Source organism: Astyanax mexicanus, chromosome 12 (assembly GCF_023375975.1).
Source record: "Astyanax mexicanus isolate ESR-SI-001 chromosome 12, AstMex3_surface, whole genome shotgun sequence".
NCBI classification, from domain to species: Eukaryota; Metazoa; Chordata; class Actinopteri; order Characiformes; family Acestrorhamphidae; genus Astyanax; species Astyanax mexicanus.
The window spans coordinates 4,003,263-4,024,992 of record NC_064419.1 but is presented as its reverse complement, the minus strand read 5'-3'; the positions used below and the strand labels follow the sequence as shown (position 1 = coordinate 4,024,992).

Sequence of the window (21,730 nt, the reverse complement as noted above, 5' to 3'; positions counted from 1 at the left end):
GCAACAATATGCATGGATATAAACTTACATGCTAACATTTTATGTCCGTTTTTGGGCCTTTTTGTGGCCTGTTTTATTTTTTTTCATGTTTTACATAGTACTTGTACATGTATAACATAGTAATAACACTTTATTACATATGAATACTAGAAAATTGTGTTTTTTTTTTGTGTAGAATCAGGTAATAAGGGAATGCTGATGTTTAAAGTGTTAAAAAGCAGAAATAATTCTAAGAGGCCAAAGTAAAAAAACCCCACTGGTTGTTCACACACAGTTTATTTAACGTAAACTGATTTTTACAATAAAACCTGCCGCGCGACAATGTGCATTTTCTTAATACAAGATTTTCATGACCGCACAGCAATGGAAACCTAAAGCTGTAATATTGTGTGAAAGGCAGTACTTTCTTGCACAAACTCTGCTGCAGAGGAAATCAGAGAGGAACTGAAAGGTGCCGTGTAAAAAAACGCAGCCGGCGTTAATAGTTTCGTTGGCACATCGGGCACTAAAGCCAGTGGCAGAAGCAGGGGAGGGGAGGACAACAGCGACTTTTCCACACAGAGTTTAGTCAAGAATCTTTTTTTTTTAGTTTAGTAACATTAATTAATGCACACAAGGAGTTTAGAGAAAGAGAGAGCAGAGAACCCACTTGGATGTTTTTTATTTTTATTACTGTAGTAATTACTGTAGGTAATGTTGGTGTTGGATGGGCTGTAGGTGATGAGCATACATTACATTAAATGAATAAAATTATTTTTTTTATTTAATTTACAATATATTTAATGTAATAAGATGTAAGACAGCACAAGACAGCACAGACTTAGTGCCTCTGCTGGATGGTTGCAGTATAATTTGCTCTATAAAGAGAAGCTCCACCCATCCTCTTATATTTCAGGGACAGAACAGCCTTACCCATTTTTGGTTAGTTTTCCCTCTTTTTAAAAACTTTATGGTGCTTTATCATGAGAAAGTGGAGCTCTGCATCATGTCAAGTTGTATTGGGAATTAACTGGAAATGCTTCTGTTCTGTAAACTCAATGAAGGCAGCCTGAGACACACTTGGCCTTGTTGAAGTGGACGAATCTAGCAAAAAAAATAAAGAAATAAAAGACTGCAGCTCTGGCCTCTACTCTGGTTGCAAATTTTGACACCATGATGGATAAATCTGTCCAATTCCAACAGTTTTCCCCATTGGTTTGAAAACAGAGTCTGGCTCAACTTTGACTACTCTGACAACATGGTGGACAAATTTGTGGCTTGCTTTGTAAAGAAAAATGTAACCAAAAAGCGTCCATTTTTTCTTTCTTCTGAAGTCTCTGGCTCTTTCAAATACTATATAAGCATAAGCAGCCACTTCAAAATTTATGGTCAAGATAAAAATATATCTTTATATTAAAGAAATCTTGAGGAGAAAAGTAGAATTTGTATGTTTTTAATTCTTTGAACCCCAGCTTATTTTGGTGCGTTTTTTCTTCATTTTTGTCACTTCCCATTTCACTTGTTATAACACAGTTATGTTATGCCATTATTTTTATACCTTTATACCAAAAAAGACTGAGCTTGTTAAAAAAATGTCTTTATTTGAGATGTAACTGCTTCTAGAATTTGCAAATCTTCATGGAATTGATCATGTTTTGATCACGATTTTACCCAAAAATGATTTTTGAATGAACAGAACAGACTTTAAATCAGACTTTAAATCAAGTCCCATCAAGCTTGTAAGCCAGTTTGGTAATGTTGGTCAGGTATGTGGTTAAAAGCAGTTTTTTCCAGACAGATTACCCTTTAAATCAATTCACACAATAGTTTTCTTTTCAGTAAAAGTTAGATTAGAGTGTGTACAGTCTCAGTTGTGCGTCAATGGGGTTCCAATGGTTAAGCACAAAATCTGTTTTGAAAAATTGTAATGTATTGGTAAGTCTGCCACTGCTGTTACTCCGCTACTCGCTGATGTTGAGCAAAATCAATTTAAAACCAATGTAACATCTGTTTCTGAGCTCCAGCAACACTATTAAAACATTTACTGCTGTGAAATAACAAGAGGACTCAAGGACCTCTGGGAGAACTCTGTGTGTGTGTGTCAGATCCAGCAGGAACCAGCAGTTCCGCATGGTGGATTTATGAGCGTAAAGACCGGACAGTGCTGGACTCTGACAGAGAGCGAAACTGTGTGCCAGAGAGAGAAATCGATAGCAGACTGTAAGCTCTGCCTGTCTGGGAGAGAGTAAACTCTGAAACTTTAACTCAGAGCCTTGGAAATGCGGTGGAAATGGATACACAATGGAGGCAGAAGCAATGCAACACACACTATAGACTCTAAACACTCTAAAAACTCTAAAAACTCAATCACAAATGCAGTGTGGAGGAGGAGGAGGAGGAGGAGGAGGTTCTCTCTCTATTCCTAAACCTACTTTGGTTTTTCACTTTGGCTGAAGCTTCAGAAAACGCTAAGGATTCAGTTGGTTTGAGACCAGTTTTGATGATTATCTTCACTAAGATAATTCCCGTTCGCTGTGGATAACGAAGTACTGCATCGTTTAGAACTGATAAAAGGCTTTGATGTCCTGCAGATGCTCTTAAAGGACAAGACAGCTGGAATATTTTAGATGCAAAAGATGCAAAAGATGCAAGACGGTGATAATTAAATATGAAGGATTGTTTCATGCACTCCTGCTGTGATCATACTATAGAGATATTCGTTGTAAAGCCCTGTTCAGACTGGATTAGCTGAAGTACTGTAGATTGAAGACTAAATGTACGGGTTACTGCTACATAAAATAGCATTAGGCTAGTATTAAATGCACTCAAACACAACTGGGGTTAGGGGAGGTACTTTGCGTATAAGATATTTAGCTCTATATTCAAAATACCCTTCTGAAACCCCCTTTAGACAGTTTAAGCTGGTCAAACTGGTTAAGTTGGTTGACCAGTTTAGCTCTTGGCCAACACAGGATATGTTTTTTTGATTGATTTTAAAAGTTTAGCTGGTCTACAAGCATGAATCCATCAATCCAACCAAGCTCAACAAAACCAGTATTGCAGTAAGACCAAGATCAACTAGCTTGGCCAAGTCTTGCTTGTCATGCTGGTTCAGCTTGGTCTCTTGCTGGTCATGTTGGTTGACCATCTTTGTTAAGTCCCAACAAGCTTGTAAGCCAATTTGGTAATGTTGGTCATGTATGTGGTTAAAAGCAGGTTTTCCAGTCAGATTGCCCTCACAGGCTTTGCTTTCAAAAGTTGGATCACCAACTTTTCAACCATCTTAACCCTCAAAGACCACCTTAACAATCATATACCAGTCAAACATTGACAGTAAAGGTTAAAGTCTAACTATAAGAACTGAGATAAGGTCAATTTTAGCTTTTAGCATTGTTCTCCATTGGTATATTTAGCTATTACATTACCATAACATCGACTCAAATTAGGACTACTGCTGCTACCAAGGGAGCAATCCAGGTTCTAATATTATTAGAATGAATTAACTTAACTTATTAACTTATTTAGAACGTCACTGTACTTGTTTTAAGTGATTTAATCTGCTACTACAGTGTTTTATTGTACTAGTAGTTAATTTATCTTAGAAGAAATAATGCTTAAACCAAGCAAGGATATCTGCCAATAGAATAAGACAATTGAATTAGATTAAATTACTGAAAAACAGGATTAAAAGTAGGAAAAATGCCAAAAATGAGGAATGTCAGATTAAATTTAAAAGGCTATATAAAACAATGCAGAACATTTAAAATAATGAAAAAACACTGAGTTGGTGAATTAGTGTGTCCAAACGTTTAACTGGTGCTGTATGATTATTATTCTGCTTATGTGCAGCAGCAAGAAGCATAGATAAGTAAAGTGTTTGATGATTTATTATAGTGTTGGAGCAGATACACGGGTGTGTTTACAGGGAATTGTCAGGTCAGCATAAAATTCTGCAATCTGCACTGTATTGTTATCAGATGAGTTTCTCTGCCTCTCTCTCTCTCTCTCTCTCTCTCTCTCTCTCTATCTATCTTTTCCCCCTCTCTCTCTCTATGCTGGTAAGTACTGTAGGATGTGCTGAGCGATGAGGTCGGGGTCGTAGGTCACTGCCCGACGCTTGCGGCTGTGTTTGGGGGGAGGGGGCAGGTCAGTGTCGATGCGCTTCATCCTCTGCAGGCCAGCGTGGGGCGCTCTGCTGCTCTGAGCGGCGAACCCTTCATCATCGCTCTCGTCCCCCAGCCTCTTCACCCGCAGCAGAGAGGCCTCGGAGTTGGGCGAGGGCATGGGGGCGGAGTCCACGGAGCGCCGGGATCGTCTCAGAGGGGTAGCTCCGCCTCGTACGCTGCTGGACACGGCGCTCACGTCCCGTTTGGCTCGGCGGTTGGAGGGTTGGCTCGGCTGGTTTCCAGGTCCAAGGCTGGAGAGGATTTTCTCAACCAGGTACCTGAATAAAGCATGAGGAACAAGCATATCAGAACTTCCATCTAATCTATGTTTTTAGTGATCTACTTTATGGGTGAGCCGTCATCTGTGCACCATGCAGCTTTATTAAGGGTGTGTCAGTGTGTCTTTGCTATCATAACGTCGGGAAAAGTATGCCTTACCCAGTTAGAAAGGCGCTAACGGCCTAATGTACTAATTCTCTAAATTAATCATGGGTCTGTTTAGGAGTAACGTCAAATAAAAACCAATCAACACATCACTTGCCATTCCATTTAAGAGCCAGGTGTGCTCTGACTTTGGCAGATTGCTATTTCAGGGGCGCAGCCTCTTGGATGTGTCCATTGCTTCTCAGCAGATTAAATTAAAGGTGCACCAGCCAGTAATTTCTGATCAAAATTTTAGAACACTCCCATTTTTGCCATCTTACCAATAATGCTACAATTAAGCTGTGGAATCTCAAAAACTGGTCTTCTCCCAGCGAACAGAGAATGTTATAAGAATGTTTAGCATGTTAACCTGTGACATTACAGACATAATGTTCCAGAAGTGTTCTGAACTCTTTTTCAACAATAATAGTTTGCATCACCTCGTTTCTTATATAACATTCCCAGCTGTACAAATACTTACATTATTCAAACATTAAAAGTAACATTCCCAAACACAAGTGTCTGCACTGTAGCAATGCTACTAGGATTTTTAGAAAAATTAAATAAAACATTTTAAGGACGTCCAGAAAATCCAGTGACAGATTGAACATTCTAAAAATGTTAATTGTAACATTGAGAAAATGTTCTACTAACCAAAAATTGTTAACTGGGCTGATGCTGTTGAATGTCAGAGCTTTTTCTGTAGGAGGAAACAATTTTATCTAGTTTCCAAGACTCTTTTGATTGTGAAGGAAACTTTCTAGTTATATGCTTTATATGCAATTCTTCTAAACTGCTCTTATATAGTTTTTATATATTGTACATTGAAAATTGTGTCTTTCCTCAAAAGCTCACATTATATAATTTGAGGTCACTGGACACTTTCCATTCACCATTATTCACTGGACTTGAAACTTAAATGGCAAAATGGTTTTCTGTTATCCACATAATAGATATTTTAAAATGGTTAATCTGTAAAATAGAAGATGTTAGATGGTGTTTCTCCTCACCGGAGCATCTCCTGGTCCCTGTCCTGCTCTCTGTCTGGCAGGCGGTTGGAGTTGGGATTGATCCCAGCCTGCAGAAGTCTCTCCTGCCTGTAGCGGTTCAGCAGAGCTTCAGCCAGCTGAGGGTCCAGCAGAGCCCGAGGTTTAGCCATGCTGACCGTCTGCTCCGTCTCGTCGTAGTCTGATGGATACGGCCCCTGGAAGTCTCCTTCATCTTCTTCCTCCTCTTCCTCCTGCTTCCCCTGGCCGTTGTTCTCGGCCTCGTTCAGGAGGCGGAGCAAACCTGACAGGTACGCCGCCTCCTGCTCCCGCCTCTGGTCGTTCTCCATCAGCCGCTGGAGGGCCTGGCCCAGCCCCTGCGCCCTCACCGCCTCCGGCTGGTAGTACAGCTCGTTTCCTCGCCCCTTGAAGTCGGCAGGGGGGTAGGACATCATCTGAGCCTCGTAGGGCAGCGAGTCACGCAGGTCACGACGGTGGCGCACGACTCCACCCCCGTGCATGGCAGAGAAAGGCTGAGAAAGAGAGAGAGAGAGGAAAGATAGAGAGCAAACTGTAGAATTAGTCATAATGGTTTTAATGGACTTAATCACTGTGTTTCTGTGATTTTGTGTTTTCAAGAATGATCTCTATTCTGATTGGCTAGCTTGTACTGTGCCTCATTTGAAAAGCTCTCTAAATATTGTCATTTAGAGCATTTATTTGCAGAAAATGAGAAATGGCTGAAATAATGCAAAGAAAACAAGTTCATATTCATAAGTTTTAAGAGTTTTAAGAGTTCAGAAATCAATATTTGGTGGAATAACCCTGGTTGGTTTTTAATCACAGTTTTCATGCATTTTGACATCATGTTCTCCTCCACCAGTCTTGGTGCATGAATTCAAGCAGCTGATGGCAAGCTGCATGACCGGGATTCGAAACAGCAATCACCTCACCCAATCATTGTGGCAGGACACATTAAAAGTAATATGTTGATTACAATGGTAAATGACTATTATAATTAATATAAAAATAAATGCATATACATACAAATAAATATGTTAATAATTTCTTATTCATGGGTTTCTTTATTAACATTGTTTAATTTCTCTTTTGCTTCATTTATTTATTTACAGCTTCAAGACCAATCACAGAACTCCATTCCTCAAACTTTTTAAAAATAAAAAGAGAGAGAAAATGAATCTAAATCATAGTCGGTGGTTTGTCCTAATGCACCTGTAGCCCAGATACACAGACAGCTGTATGTGTGGTTGCCTGGTTGTGAATGAACGCCCACAAATTCACACTTTCTGCCATATCTTTCCCCTCACCCACACACCCGGCGCTCTCTCTCTCTCTCTCTCTGTAATGCATTCTGCCTCTTTGTCCACGCTGTTCTTAAAAAAGAGAGATAAAACCTCTCGTTCATTTCATGTGCAGGGAGCTGAATGAGATGAAAGGCATGCAGCAGCCCTGCTGTTGATTCACACTGCGCGAGCAGGCTTTCACACGCTGTAAAAGCTGTTTATCTCTCTGCGCGAGTGTCCGCTTTCAAAGGGAAGCCTCATTAAGTCATAGTGGCGACCTGGATCTGAGCAGGTGAAGCTTTTATACGCTTCTGGATTTCATGGATTTTACGGATTTCATGGATTTCATGGATTTTTGTCATGTATATGGATGAGTTAACAGCATTTTTGGGTAGAGTATGGTTCAGAGCAATACAATGCGAAACAGAATGAGAAAGAAGCAGCAGCTGATATATATTTTTATATATATTTTACACACTGATGATTCTGCTTTTTAAAAGTCTCATCAGGAACAGAGCAGGTGCTGAAAAATAACCTCTCTGTGGGTTAAACAACTCATCCTGAGAAAATACTATACAGCTCTGGAAAAAATTAAGAGACCACTTCAGTTTCTGAATCAGTTTCTCTGATTTTGCTATTTATAGGTTTACGTTTGAGTAAAATGAACATTGCTGTTTTATTCTACAAACTACAGACAACATTTCTCCCAAATTCCAAATAAAAATATTGTCATTTAGAGCATTTATTTGCAGAAAATTTGAAATGACTGAAATAACAAAAAAGATACAGAGCTTTCAGACCTTAAATAATGCAAAAATAAAGAAAACAAGTTCATATTCATAAAGTTCAGAAATCAATATTTGGTGGAATAACCCTGGTTTTTAATCACAGTTTTCATGCACCTTGGCATCATGTTCTCCTCCACCAGTCTTACACACTGCTTTTGGATAACTTTATGTCACTCCTGGTGCAAAAATTCAAGCAGCTGATGGCAAGCTGCATGACCGGGATTCGATTATATGTGAAACCTTTTAAAACAGGTACAGTAAAATACTGTTCAGGAGTACTTGGTAAGTAAAGAGTTCATTTTTGAAATCAAAGAAAGGTATGTTTAAAGGATATAATTTTCAAATATTGTTTCAAGTAAAGCCACTCATTACCTTCATAGAAGTAGCAGCTAAACAATTGTAGGACAAAAAGTAACACTTGGATGTTTTTTAATCAAATTTCTTGACTGTTCTCTTGTTAATAAGTTGACTATTAATTTTATACGAGAACCACAATAGAAATAATGTATATTCCTTTATTATGTTTCAATACTTAGTGATATTATTGAAGCATTTAAACAAATTCAACCAGCCAATCATTAGTATATTAGTATATATAGTAATACAACTACTATAAACATTACTACTTCAACTACTACAAGTTTTATTACTTATAATGTGTCACAAAAGGCAAAGTTTAATGAATAATACATATTTCTAATGTAAAATAGGCAGAAACGAGAGCAGTAAAAGCAAAATCTTTTTTTTAGTCTTTTGAACATTTCCACCATTAAAGCCATTAAATTCAAGGTCAAGGTCTGTTGTAACGCTGTGTGTCTGGACGGGAGGCAGGGCATGCTGGGTAATGGGATATTAGCCGGGCACTGAGCCACACCGCACACTGACTGTGCTGTGAACAATAATGCCTTACTGGGAGAAAGTTTTTAGTGGGAGGGATGTTTCTAGATGAATACTGCATTGTGTTACACTGCATTGTAGCAGATGAGCCGCAACATTAAAACCACTGTGGCTTTAAGGTCAGGTGAATAACCTTGTATTGTACTGTAGAGCATAAAGGCAAAATTGTCTGTAGTTATTCAGCATAAACTTAAAAATAAAAAACAAGCTTCAGTGTTTCAGCAAGACAATCCAGTAAAGAAGATGCAGAACTGATGAGAAGCTAGAATCTTCCATCAAACAAGAATAAGACAAAATTTCTGTTCGAAAGACAGACAATTGTTCTCCTCACTTCCAAGATGTTTAAAATGAGGTTAACTAAGGGTTAAAAAGAAAAGGGGATGCTACCATGGGACATGACCCTGTCCCAACTTTTTTGAGATGAATTGATGGAATCAAGTGCTAAATAATAGTTTTATGAGAAAACATTAACTTATTTAGCACTCCTAGGGTAATGTCAGAAATACAAATTTACCATTAACTTATTAAATTAGCAGTATGTATTATTTTGTTTCCAAACTAAAAGCAGAAGAATTTCTGAGTGGAGAACACTCAAGGTTGTGTGTTATTCGCGACAACACGCTCCCTCTCGTGTTCTATTGCTTAATTAGCATTTATTTTATTTTTAGAAATAAAACAGAAAAACACAGCAGGTCGTGCTCTGTTCTCCTCAGTAGTTTGTTCTATATTTATGCTGTTGGTTTGTAAAGAACAGTGTAGAAGTGAGGCCAGGCTGAGTCATTAGCTGGCAGATGGCGATTGTTTTGAGCGCAGCAGTAAACAGGGCATGATGCCTGCTAGCTGGAGGTTAGAGGAACTTTATGGCCGTCTCAGCACTGTGTTCGTCACATGATCCCCCCCCAGGCTCTTACGTCCCCCCCTCCTTCGCCGAGCGGCTGAGTGAAAAATGAAGCAAACGGGACAGCTTAGCCACGCCGGCTCTGCGGCCTGATGTACGACACCGGGCCCGGAGCTGTAATCATGCTGAGCTTAAGCTGCAATATTGGATTGAGTTCCCTGAAGCCTGCTGTGGGGTGGAGATATATGCAGAGGTGCTGGGTGGGGGTACGGGCCGGGGGGTGGGGTGGGCTGTCACAATCTGCTGATACTGCAGACTCGAATGAGTTTGGCTTAAAGAGACTCGAACTGTAACTCTTTCTCTCTCTCTCCATCTTTCTTCCCTCTTCCTTCTCTCTTTCTCTCACCCTGTCCCATAAGCCCTTGAGCACTCATGACTCATGACATGTTATTCAAGCCAACAGCCAAAAGCCCAGCTAACAGTTTTTGCTTAGTAGAACATTTTCTGAACGTTACAGTTAATATTCTTAAAACATTCAAGCTCCCAAGTGTTCTAATAGTTCTTAACATTTTTAACATTCTGGTTATGTGACTTCCAATTTTCATACCTGTCAAGTTTTAGATTTAAAAATAAGGGATATTTTCCTCCGTCCGCTTAAAGCCGTCCCATCAGCCCAACAAAGGTTCAGTATCCCCTTCATTTTAAGACAGGTTTACAAAAAATCTAAAATAACCACATGTGAAACACTTACAGACTACAATTAGATTATCAGAATCTGAAATGTTGTGGACATTCCTACATATGTCATTCTTTTAATACAGCCAAATTAAAAATCCTTTTCTAGATTTCATGTCAATTTTGCCATAAATGCACTTTTCATATTATATATTTTTTTTATTTATTTAATAGATTTAAAATTGAACAAAGGGTGCACAAATTCTGCAAAATGACTGTTGGTGACCTAAAAACAGTATTATGAGCTTTTACTAAAAGGACATGGATCACATATATTCCATCAGTAAAAATTAGTCCTAAGGGGCCTACACAATTAATCATTTTTAATTAATACTTCTTTCTTTTGATCACTCCACCCCTGATCAGTTCAGTTCATTTCGGTCCTCTCCACATTTCTAGTTAAACTGAGTCACAAGCTGTAATTTTTTTATTTTAAAAGGTTTAATCCGTGTGTTTTGTTTCGGAGACGAGTATTTTTAAGCAGCTATCAGAAAAATCTCATCACAGTTTACATGATTAGCTTACCCTTACCTTTCTTTAAGAAAAATCGCTGTATATCCAGATCTGTTTTAACATCAGCTGCTCCGACTAGCTGCCTGAACTCAGCGACTAGGGGCGACTCTCCTTTGCAAGCTGATTGGCTGTTTCTCCTGAAAGGCGGGACTTTCTCCTTGAACAGGCTCCACGATTGGTTAAGAGACACAGCGCGGTCAGTGCCCTGTCTCCTCAATAATATATATTTTTTTATTTAGTATAATACGGGAAATTTACGGGAAAATACTAATACGGGAGGACGGCGGGAAAGAGGAGTAAAATACGGTAGTTTCCCGGCCAAAACGGGAGACTTGACAGGTATGCCAATTTTGGAAGGAGGGTGAAGACTAGCACACGCCTCCTCCCTCACATGTCAGAAGTCAGACTGCGCCTCTTTTCAAACTGCTGCTGATGCAGCATTGCCGAGTAGCATCACAGCGCAAATTTAATAAGTCAATGGTAAATTTGTATTTCTGTGTTCTGCATGTAATTGTGTACAAAATATGTCAGAGAAGGGTGCAGGCAGGGGGACGGGGAGGTGGACATAATCGCAGGTAAGAAGAAATTAATATTTATTAAATAAATAACAAAGATAAACAAATAACAAGGAACACGGAACAAAGAAATAAACCAAAACAAACGAGGGGTAACGATGATAAACAAAGAAATAAACAAGGAACAAACGTGAGATAAAAACTAACATAAACAAACTAAAATTAACTCTTGATGAGTTCAGCACAGCTGTTAACTTAAAGCCTGAATTTCAGGTGACTCTACCTAATAGAAAATCCAGCCATGATGTGCAAAGCTGTTTAATCTAAGCACTAACACTTTTTTTACATTTAGTATATAATTCCACATAGTAAATGGTAGTGTATGTATGTACATATGTTAAATTTCCGATATGATTAGTACAGATACATTAAAAAGGCCAGTATATAACTGGAATAAAGCTTTATATAATCAACACTGCCTGTGGATGAAGCGACCTTAGTGCTGTTCTCTCAGTTCCAGCTGAAACCAGTTTGTGATTTGAACTGGTTTCCATGGGAAAGGCACGTGCAGAGAGAGCTGTAAGCGGGGGCTGATGGTTTGTAAGAGCTGATGGAGTGATGAGGTGATGAATAATAGATATATAATACCGACTGTGACGTATAGAGGGGAGGAGGGGAGGAGGAGAGGATGACTCAGTAAACTGGTGACTCACTCTGGCGCATTATGACGTCCGCGCCTCATGAGACGTACATATGTGCGGTTATGAGACGCCGCGAGTGTGTGAGTGTGTGTGTGTGCTTGTGTGGGGGTAGGTTGTGCTCAATCTGTCCATCTGTTAATGTTATGGATCCAACTGTTGACTTCCTGTCGTTCTTTCCTCTCCGACTGTTTCACACGTTCCAAACACAGACTGTTCATAAAAACTTTATAACTGTTTCTTTCCATAAACTTCTCATTTTCATACATAAATATACTTTTCAACCCATAATCCTCTGCCTCGTGTTTGTCTTCGTCTATAAACGTCTAACCAAGGTTCAGTTCTCTCCAAAAACACCTCTGTATGTTCCATTCTTTTGAAAAACATCTACCTCATGTTCCCTTCTGTCTATAAACATCTGCAACATGTTCAGGTTTCTCTATGAACATCTACCAAATGTTCGATTCTCTACATTAACATCTGGTTAATGTTCCAATTCCTTAATAATTATCCATCTCATGTCCAATTATCTCTATACACATCTGCACCTTGTTTGATTCCCCACATAAACATCTACCTCATGTTTCTGTCTCTCTATAAACATCTGCAACATGTTCAGGTGTATCTATAAACATCTGCCCTACGTTCAATTCCCCACATACACATCGTAATATTTGCCTCATGGTGACGTTCTCACCATAAACATAAATTTATATTCTGTATAAATGTTCATTTTAATTAGTATACATTTGCTTCATGTTCTACTCTTTCCATAAACATCTGTCTCATGTTTGATTCCCCAGTGAACATCACTCTTTCTCACCTTAATAATGGTTAAAGTATGTATGCTAAGTAAACAACATTAATATGTCTTTGGGCTATGTCTGCTACAGTCAGCTAGTAAGCACTGCCCCCTATGCTTCTGGTGCCCAAAACTAAACTTATTTCATACAAAACATTTAACACATTATTTAATGCCACAACACACTATTTAATGTCAAGCCAACATTTGTCTGACAGCAGATAGACTAGTTTATTTTAAGCCCTGTTTTACCTTAAAATCATGTGCAGGTTGTTGAGAGGTTTGTGTCGCGCTTGTTTTCTGGTCCTCACAGAAACATGACTCAGAATAAAGATTCCTTTTCTTAGTATTTATTAGAATAATTTGTTTTTACTATATTCTTACCAAGTTACAAATATTTTAAACACACAATAAATACATATATGCACAATAAAGCCTGTGCACTTTACCTACTATACTGACCTCACCCACTTGACCTACTACCATATAATGTACATTCCTGACTGTCACCAGGCAAAAACAATTTTTAATTTACAGTGTAAAATGTAAATGTCTTATTTTTGGTTAATGTTCACATTATTCTTTCATAATAAATGATTATAAATTATTATATTATATTATTATTTATAAATTATAAATTATTCTTACACAGTAAATGTTTAATATCTCAATAACGATAACAGCACAAACGTTAATTTTTGCTGCACAAACCAGCACAAACGTAGCACTAACCAATGGAAATATTTTTATTCCATTTCTGATTAGATGAGGGGCCAGCTTCACACCTATTCAATATTTTTTTCCCTAATAAATCAATAATGATAACAGCACAAACACTAATTTTTGCTGCACAAACCAGCACAAACGTAGCACTAACCAATTAGACCACTTTGGTGCAATTTGGCCACAAATGAGGGGCTGGGTAACATAACAGGTAAGAAAATTAAATGTTTAATATTTCAATAACGATAACAGCACAAACGTTAATTTTTGCTGCACAAACCAGCACAATCTCTCCATAACCATCTGCAAAATGTTTATTTCTCTTCATACACATCTCAGCCCATGTGTGATTCTGTTGATGAACATTTGCTCAATGTTCCATTCTCTCTATGACCATCAGCCCCTTTATAAGCGTATCCCTATGTTTGATTCATTCTATAAACCTTTACCTCACTTATTTTCCATCAATAAACATCTGCCCAATGTTTTTTTTTCATGAACAACTGCAAATTATAAGCATTCGTTTAACTTTTTAATGTCAGTTTCTGAAGTAATCACTATAAAAAGTGTAAGAAATATTTTTTCCACCAGAAATACAAGAAAAAAAATGCAAAAAATAAAAAAGTGTTAAGCTGTCAGAAAGCTCGGGGATGAAATATTGATTTGTGTGTGTGTGTGTGTGTGTGTGCGAGTGCTGTTTTCAGGAGGAGAATGAATGCTCGTGAACAGTGAATGCAGTTGCCATGACAGCCTCCTCCTCCTCTCTCTGTGTGTTTTCAGATAATTAGATTGTGCAGCCACTCCTATTGACTCGCTTCAGTCCGGCGCTCATGAGCACAGTTTCATATTTATATTCTAAAAACATGGTTCATCTATAAACGTCTACCTGATGTTTATTTCTCTTCATAAACAATGTTTTTTCCTTGGTTTCTTTACACAACTTAGAGAAACACACACTTACATATATATTTATATACATATATATCATAGTTTACATCTGATCTATGTTAATTTCCTTCTGTAAACATCTGCTCTATGTTCTTTTCTCTCTGCAAACATCTGACACATTTGTTTCCATCAATCATCCATACACATTTGCTTCTTATCTATTTCTCTCTGAACATCTATGCCAATGTAGAATTTTCTTAATAAACATCTGCCACACATTTGTTTTCATTCATAAACATTTGCCCTATGTTCCTTTATCTTTTTTAATATCTTCCCAGTGTTTGATTTTGTCTTTAGGCAAAATAGCATATTGCCCTATAATAATTTTGGTCCATAAACATCTATTTTATTTCTTAATATTCACTATTAACATCTGTCCTATGTTTATTTCTCTCCATAAACAATGTTTTTGTTCTCTGTTCTTTTACACATCTTTCAGAAACACATACATATATCTATATCCATATATATCATAGTTTACATCTGCTCTATGTTGATTTCCTTCTGCAAACATCTGCCCTATGTTCATTTCCCTCTGTAAACATCTGACACTTTTGCTTCTTGTCCATTTCTCTCTGATCATTTGCCAAAATGTAAATTTTTCTTGATAAACATCTGCCACTATGTTCATTTATCTCCTTTAATATCTGCCCAATGTTTGATTCTGGTTATAGGCAACTGACCAATGCTTAATGTCCTTTTTAATGCTTCGCAAACATCTGCTCTATGTTTATTTCTCTCCATAAATGTCTGCTTTATATTCATTTCCTGTTGTATAAACATCTGCCTTATGCTCATTTCCAACCGTACACATAGGTTGCTTTATGCTTTTGTTTTTAATTTACCGGCCCAAAGTCTGTTTCTCTCTCTACTAACATCTGTCCGATGTTCAATTATCTCCATAAAACACCTGACTCATATTGTTTAGTCATATCTACAGATATAAAATGCACCAGTGATCATAAAGTCCAGTGCAGTGTTTTTTTTCTATAGCCTATCTGAACTGTGCGCTTGCTTCAGGTGTGCTGTCCATGGTGCTGAACTCAAACAGAAGCTAAATATATGTGACAAAAACTAATTATTAAAAATATTTTTTGGCTGCAACAAGTTTTTTTTTATTTTCTGCTCATTATCATATAAGGCAACTAGACTTTCAGTGATGGAAAATCAGTAAATGCATATGTTTGTTTGAGCTATTAATTAGAAGTGTGATGAGATCTTGTGCCACAACACAGCCCAATATTTCTTGTAAGGGGTTAAATGTGTCTTGTGAGATTTATGCACAGGTAACCAAAACAAATGTTCGGTCTGCTCAAGTGAACTTCTGTCTATGTATCTACTGACTTTAACACACTCCCCCAGAGCGACACGGAATCAAGCATACGCTAAAGAAACACGCTGAGATTCAGTCATAGGTTGCCAGGTCTATATAGAACACTCAAGGGGGGATTGCCTGTTGAATACAGATCCCTTACGTGGGGGAATCTGACGATAGTTCTAAGGTCTAGAGAGATCATACAGAAGCGAAGTTATTGGGTTTATGATAAAACCAGTTACAGAAATTCCATACTGTTTTTTTTACTGCATATGATAAATCATACATAATCAATAATCAGAGTAAAAAATTGATTGACACCCATAACATTATGATTACTTACAAAGTATTTAAATCACCTGCAGTTTTGTGACTTTTAGTCAAATATATATAAATATATATAATTATATTCATAATCATATATTTAAAGTTTAAAATCTGCCTTATGTACATTTATTACCATACACATCTGCTTTATGCTTTTGTATTTAATTTACCTGCTCCATGTCTGATGTTCAATCCTCTGCACATATCTGTTTAAAAAGTGCAGTTTTGCATTTTGTGAGATTTAGTTAAATAAAGTACATTCAATCATATACTAAAACTTGAAAAGAAAATATATCCGTATATATACATATAGTTAAAATTAAATCTCATTCTCGTCTCGTAAACCCGATGTCGTGTCTCATCTCATCTTATGAGCTGAATCCAGTTGATTATAATGGTCTATCTGACATAAAACCTCTTCAGGCCTAACAGATACAACAAATGACCTCTCATACCCATCATACTGATTACTGAAGAGATAATGTATTTAACCTCACTGAACCTCAGCACAACACAAATACATAATCATACTGCTAAAAATATATACTAGACATAAAATGATCTTATAAGCTTGTTTATTCACTGTAAACACATCAATCAGGTCCTGTATTCTGTAGATCTGGGTTTTATGCTAATAAAAGCTGATATATATATATATATATATATATATATATATATATATATATATATATATATATATATATATAAGACATATATATATGTGTGTGCAGTGTGCAGAACACACTGTAATATTAGGTGTGGGCTATATAGGGGTGTAAAGTATTGAGAATTATAAAGTATTGAGAACTAAATATTATATTATATTATATTATTATATTGTCTATTGTTTTTATTTATTACGTCTTTATTATATTATTATGTTCGTTCGCATATATAACAGTGAACAGTATTTTATCCAGTCATGCAATACCAGACCAAAGCTTCAATAACTGCGACTCCATACTCCATACTTCATACAGTTATTATACATACACACACACAGTGTGAACAGACTACAGTAGATGAAGAAATAAAAATATATTTCCCAAACTATGATTAACTTACAATTGTCTTGTCTTTAAAATGATATAAAGCTTTGTTATTCTGTCCTAATATTGCTTTGTCAATGTAATTTAATGGTTTTCAAATGCCAATAATATCATTTATCGCAATAATTTCTGGGGCGATATATCGTCCACATGATAAGCTTAGTACTAGCCAACCTGTTAATACATTAAATTCATACAGAATCCTTTATTAATACATTTATTTTGATATAGCATTCAAATACTAAAATGTGGATTAAATCTCATAATCAACTTTCACTCTCTTACTCCTTCCTCCTGTTCACATCTTTCTCTCTCTCACACACAAACACACACATATACAGAATTGTTGCCTTGTTTCCTCTTCTATCTGTCTTAAACTCTCATTTTATCATTTAAAAGTCACGTTTAACAATAAAATTCAGCGGGTACTTCAGCAACAACAGATTCAAAACATCTGTTTTATGGCGATAGGAACAGTAACTGATCTAAAAACAGTATCATCCTCCCGGTCCCCACAGATACAGTAAAATTAGGTGCAGAACAGGATGAGACTGCATTAATCACCCTGCAGTCAGACGACTCTAAAAATAACAGTATGATCCAGAACAAACCATATAAATCATTAATCAGGTTCAATTCAGTCAAAGCAAATAGATCAAAGCCTGAAGAAGGTCTGCACTATATTTCAGTTTCAACTAATATTGACCTGCAGTATTTTCAGAACACCAAACAAGACCCTTACCTCCTCCCCCCCGGTTTATTCTTTAAGTGCAGTCTTGACCTTTGACCTTAACTCTAATATAGACCAGACGCTTATTTGACGTGTCTCTTTACTCTGTTGCTGAGGAGGTTTAGCCTCTGCTTCTCCCAGAACTTTCTAGAATATAATAATTATTATTATTATAATTATTATAATAATAATGATGATGTATGAGTGAACAGAGCTGCACTGTGTAACACGGCTCCCTGGTAATGAATGCAGGTCAGTTCACTCAGCCCTCCTGCAGTACCTGTAAATCACATACGAGCTCAGCAGACAGTGACACGTTATTACTGATTACTGCAAACCCTAGAGATGATCTTACTGATCGCCATCCTAACAAAACCCTGTTTTACTTAAATTTTAGGGTTTTTTTGCAGTAATTTACATTATTTGAACATTTTAAAATTAAGGTACCAATAGAAATGTTCCAGAATGACGCTGAATAACAGCTTAATACACTCAACACAGAAATGTTCCAATTCCAATTCAGAATAACAAGTCATTACAGTAACTTACAATACACATATTACAATTAACGTATGCTAAATGTTTGTTTCTCTATATTAACATTTGTCCCATGTCAGTTTCCATTAATAAACATCTGTCTCATGTTCAATTCTCTTCATAACTATCTGCTCTATGTTTGATTCTCTCCATAAACATTTTTTCTATATTCAATTCTTTTCACAAACATCTGCCCTATGTTTGTTTCTCTAAATTAACACCTGCCCTTAAATTATCTCCATAAATATCTTTCCCATATTCAATTCTTTTCATAAATATCTGCTGTATGTTTGATTCTCTCCATAAACATCCGACCTATGGTAATTCTCCTCCATAAACATCTGACCTATGTTCAATTGTTTTCATAAATATCTGACTTGTTTTTACCATAAACATCTGCCCTATGTTCAATTCTCTCCATAAACATCTGCCCTATGTTCAATTCTCTCCATAAACATCTGCCCTATGTTCAATTCTCTCCATAAACATCTGCCCTATGTTAAATTTTCTTCATAAACATCCTTTCTTTGCTTGTTTTTACCAAAAAACATCTGACCTATGTTCGATTTTCTCCATAAACATCCTTTCTTTGCTTCTTTTTACCATAAACTTCTGCCCTATGTTAATTTCTCTCCATAAACATCTGCCCTATGTTAATTTCTCTCCATAAAAATCTTTCCTTTGCTTGTTTTTTGTCAAAACTAAATGACCTATGTTAATTTCTCTCCATAAACATCTGCCCAATGTTTGATTCTCTCCTTAAACATCTGCCCTATGTTCAATTTTCTCCATAAACATCCTTTCTTTGCTTGTTTTTACCAAAAAACATCTGACCTATGTTCGATTTTCTCCATAAACATCCTTTCTTTGCTTCTTTTTACCATAAACATCTGCCCTATGTTCAATTCTCTCCATAAACATCTGCCCTATGTTCAATTTTCTTCATAAACATCCTTTCTTTGCTTGTTTTTACCATAAACTTCTGCCCTATGTTAATTTCTCTCCATAAACATCTGCCCAATGTTTGATTCTCTCCTTAAACATCTTCCCTTTGCTTGTTTTTTAATAAACATCTGTCCTATGTCCACTCTATTCATGAAACATCATCCCTATGTTCGATTCTCTCTAATAAAAAAAAAACTCTCGCCATAAACTAAATATTTCCTTTGCTTGTTTTTACCATAAACATCCGCCCTATGTTTGATTCTCTCTAATAAAAAAAAAATCCTTGTTACTTTATTTATATCAAGATTCTGTATCATGCTCATTTCCATCAATAAACGGCTATTTTATATTACATCACATTATCTAATGTTTCAAAATGTCAAGAGGCTTTTCTTGTCATTCCATCTGAGTACAAGTACACAGTGTAATGAAATTACGTTCCTCGGGAACCATGGTGCAACATAGAACAAACAGGACAGTATAGAGAACACAAAGTGCAAACGTGCAAAAAATAGTGCAACATAGAACTAGAACACTACAATAAATACAACAGCAATAAATACAGCAGACATGAGATATGAGTTAAACAGACAGCGCTGTATCGACACATATAGTTCAGTATAAATGTGTGTGGTGAGAATAAGGTGCGGAATTATGTAACATACTATAACATATAGGGTCGTACATGAGCACAGCAGTTTCTGAGGCAGTGAATTAATAGTTAATGATTAATAGAATATAGTATTTAGTTAAGAACATTGTGTTCTTTATGAGCAAACCATTCAAAGCCACTGATATACTGCACATGATTGTTTTATATATATTGTATTATATATTGTAAAAAGATATATTTGGTTCATGCAATTAAAAAAGAAGCATTATTGCTTTCATTGTAGAAAAAAATATTATAATATAACTATAATATAAAATATTTTTTATAGAGCCAAAAGCAGTTCTCTTTCTTATAGCATCCTTCACAGAACCCTTCCACAACACCCTGAAGCAGCATATTAACCCTTTACATTCACAGCCATAGCACACCCAACGCTATAGCTTGTCATTCAGATATTACATGGACATTTTTGCACGCTTAATATAAAAAAATGAGTTAATTCCAAATGGTGGCATCAAGAAACGAAAGCCAGGCCAGGAGCAGTAGAGACAGTAACTCCAACAAAAACGGGCTAAACTCTTTTTAATACCCTTGATTTAGCAAGAAACCATGAATCAGCAGGTGTCCCAATACTTTTGTCCAAATAGTGTCCAAATATCTATACTGTGTGTATGTTCACTATGCTTCACTTCTCTTTTACATTTTTGTCTCATTTATTATGTGAAATAAACACATATAGAATATAAAGAACATATAAACAGTAGGCTACATAATATACAGTAGATACTCACAAACGAGACTTTTTCCAGACTATAGGATATACTATAAATACTAAAAATACTATAGAATTTAAATCTAAAATCTAAAAATTGGAAAAGAATCTTTATACATGTAAAATATATATTTTTTACAAACATACATTATACATATGTATCTATCAGAGTTTCTTATGTTTCTTAATGGAAACACAAAAGGCTCTTATATGGCATGATAAGAATATAATGATAAGAACTGTATATATTGTATATATTGAGAGTACATTAAATTATATTAGAATTATGACTGAACACATAAATACACAAATCCATTCAATTCATCCCTGTCTTCTGGTGTTTGTTACTGACTTAGTAAACACTCAGCAGCAATGGCAGTGTGTGTGTGTGTGTTTGTGTTTGCATCTTGCCAAGACACACAGCAATACAGAAAAGCATCATTGCCCATCTGTATGTCTTCAATATCAGACTAATATCAGACAAAAAACTAAAGCCACTGCAGTGTTAATGTGTGTGTGTATCTCTCTCTCTCTCTCTCTCTCTCTCTCTTTCTCTCTCTCTCTCTGTGTGTGTGTGTGTGTGTGTGTGTGTGTTACCTTGGCCTCCAGCAGTGTGCTCTGCAGGAAGGCGATGGAGAAGAGCAGCAGTATGGAGCTGGTCCGAGGGCCCGACATCCTGCAGGAGAGAATGAAGCTGCCCCTGCTGCTGAGAGATACACTGCAGACTGAGCCCAGAACACACACACACACACCCTTACACAGCCAGAGAGAGAGAGAGAGAGAGAGAGAGAGAGAGAGGGAGGAGAGAGGAGAGAGGGAGGAGTCTCTGTGTCTGAACAGAGGAGGGTGTGAAAATGAGAGCTGGGTGGGAGGGAGAGAGAAAGAGAGAGAGAGAGAGAGGGAGAGAGAGAGAGAGAGAGAGGGAGAGATGCAATGACTGTGAGAGAGAGAGAGAGAGAGTATAAGAGAGAGAGTGGGGTAGACAAAAATAAAGCGAGATATAGCACGAGCAAGGAGAGGAGTAAAATAGGTAGAAATAGAAGAAAGTAATAGATAGATAGAATGAGCATGAAGAAGATACACAGGGCATATAGAAAGAAACAGAAAAACAGAACAATAAAAAGAAG

At 36.7% G+C, this 21,730-nt stretch overlaps 1 protein-coding gene across 1 annotated transcript; it reads right to left on the bottom strand.

Moving 5' to 3' along the window:
• Positions 1-257: 257 nt before the first annotated feature.
• pcsk1nl (proprotein convertase subtilisin/kexin type 1 inhibitor, like) lies at positions 258-21,355 on the bottom strand. The gene is made up of 3 exons (XM_007245842.4): positions 21,201-21,355; positions 5,579-6,087; positions 258-4,423 (listed from the first exon to the last, which is right to left on the bottom strand). The coding sequence occupies exons 1-3, from the start codon at positions 21,276-21,278 to the stop codon at positions 4,030-4,032; spliced, it is 981 nt and encodes a 326-aa protein (XP_007245904.3). The 5' UTR covers positions 21,279-21,355; the 3' UTR covers positions 258-4,029.
• Between the last annotated feature and the right edge of the window lie 375 nt (positions 21,356-21,730).

Excerpts from the sequence above, each read along its gene's own strand:
- pcsk1nl (XM_007245842.4), bottom strand. The coding sequence starts at position 21,278 with ATGTCGGGCCCTCGGACCAGCTCCATACTGCTGCTCTTCTCCATCGCC. Across the intron at positions 6,088-21,200 it reads GCACACTGCTGGAGGCCAAG|CCTTTCTCTGCCATGCACGG; the intron begins GTAACACACACA and ends TCTCTTTCTCAG. Across the intron at positions 4,424-5,578 it reads AGGGACCAGGAGATGCTCCG|GTACCTGGTTGAGAAAATCC; the intron begins GTGAGGAGAAAC and ends TGCTTTATTCAG.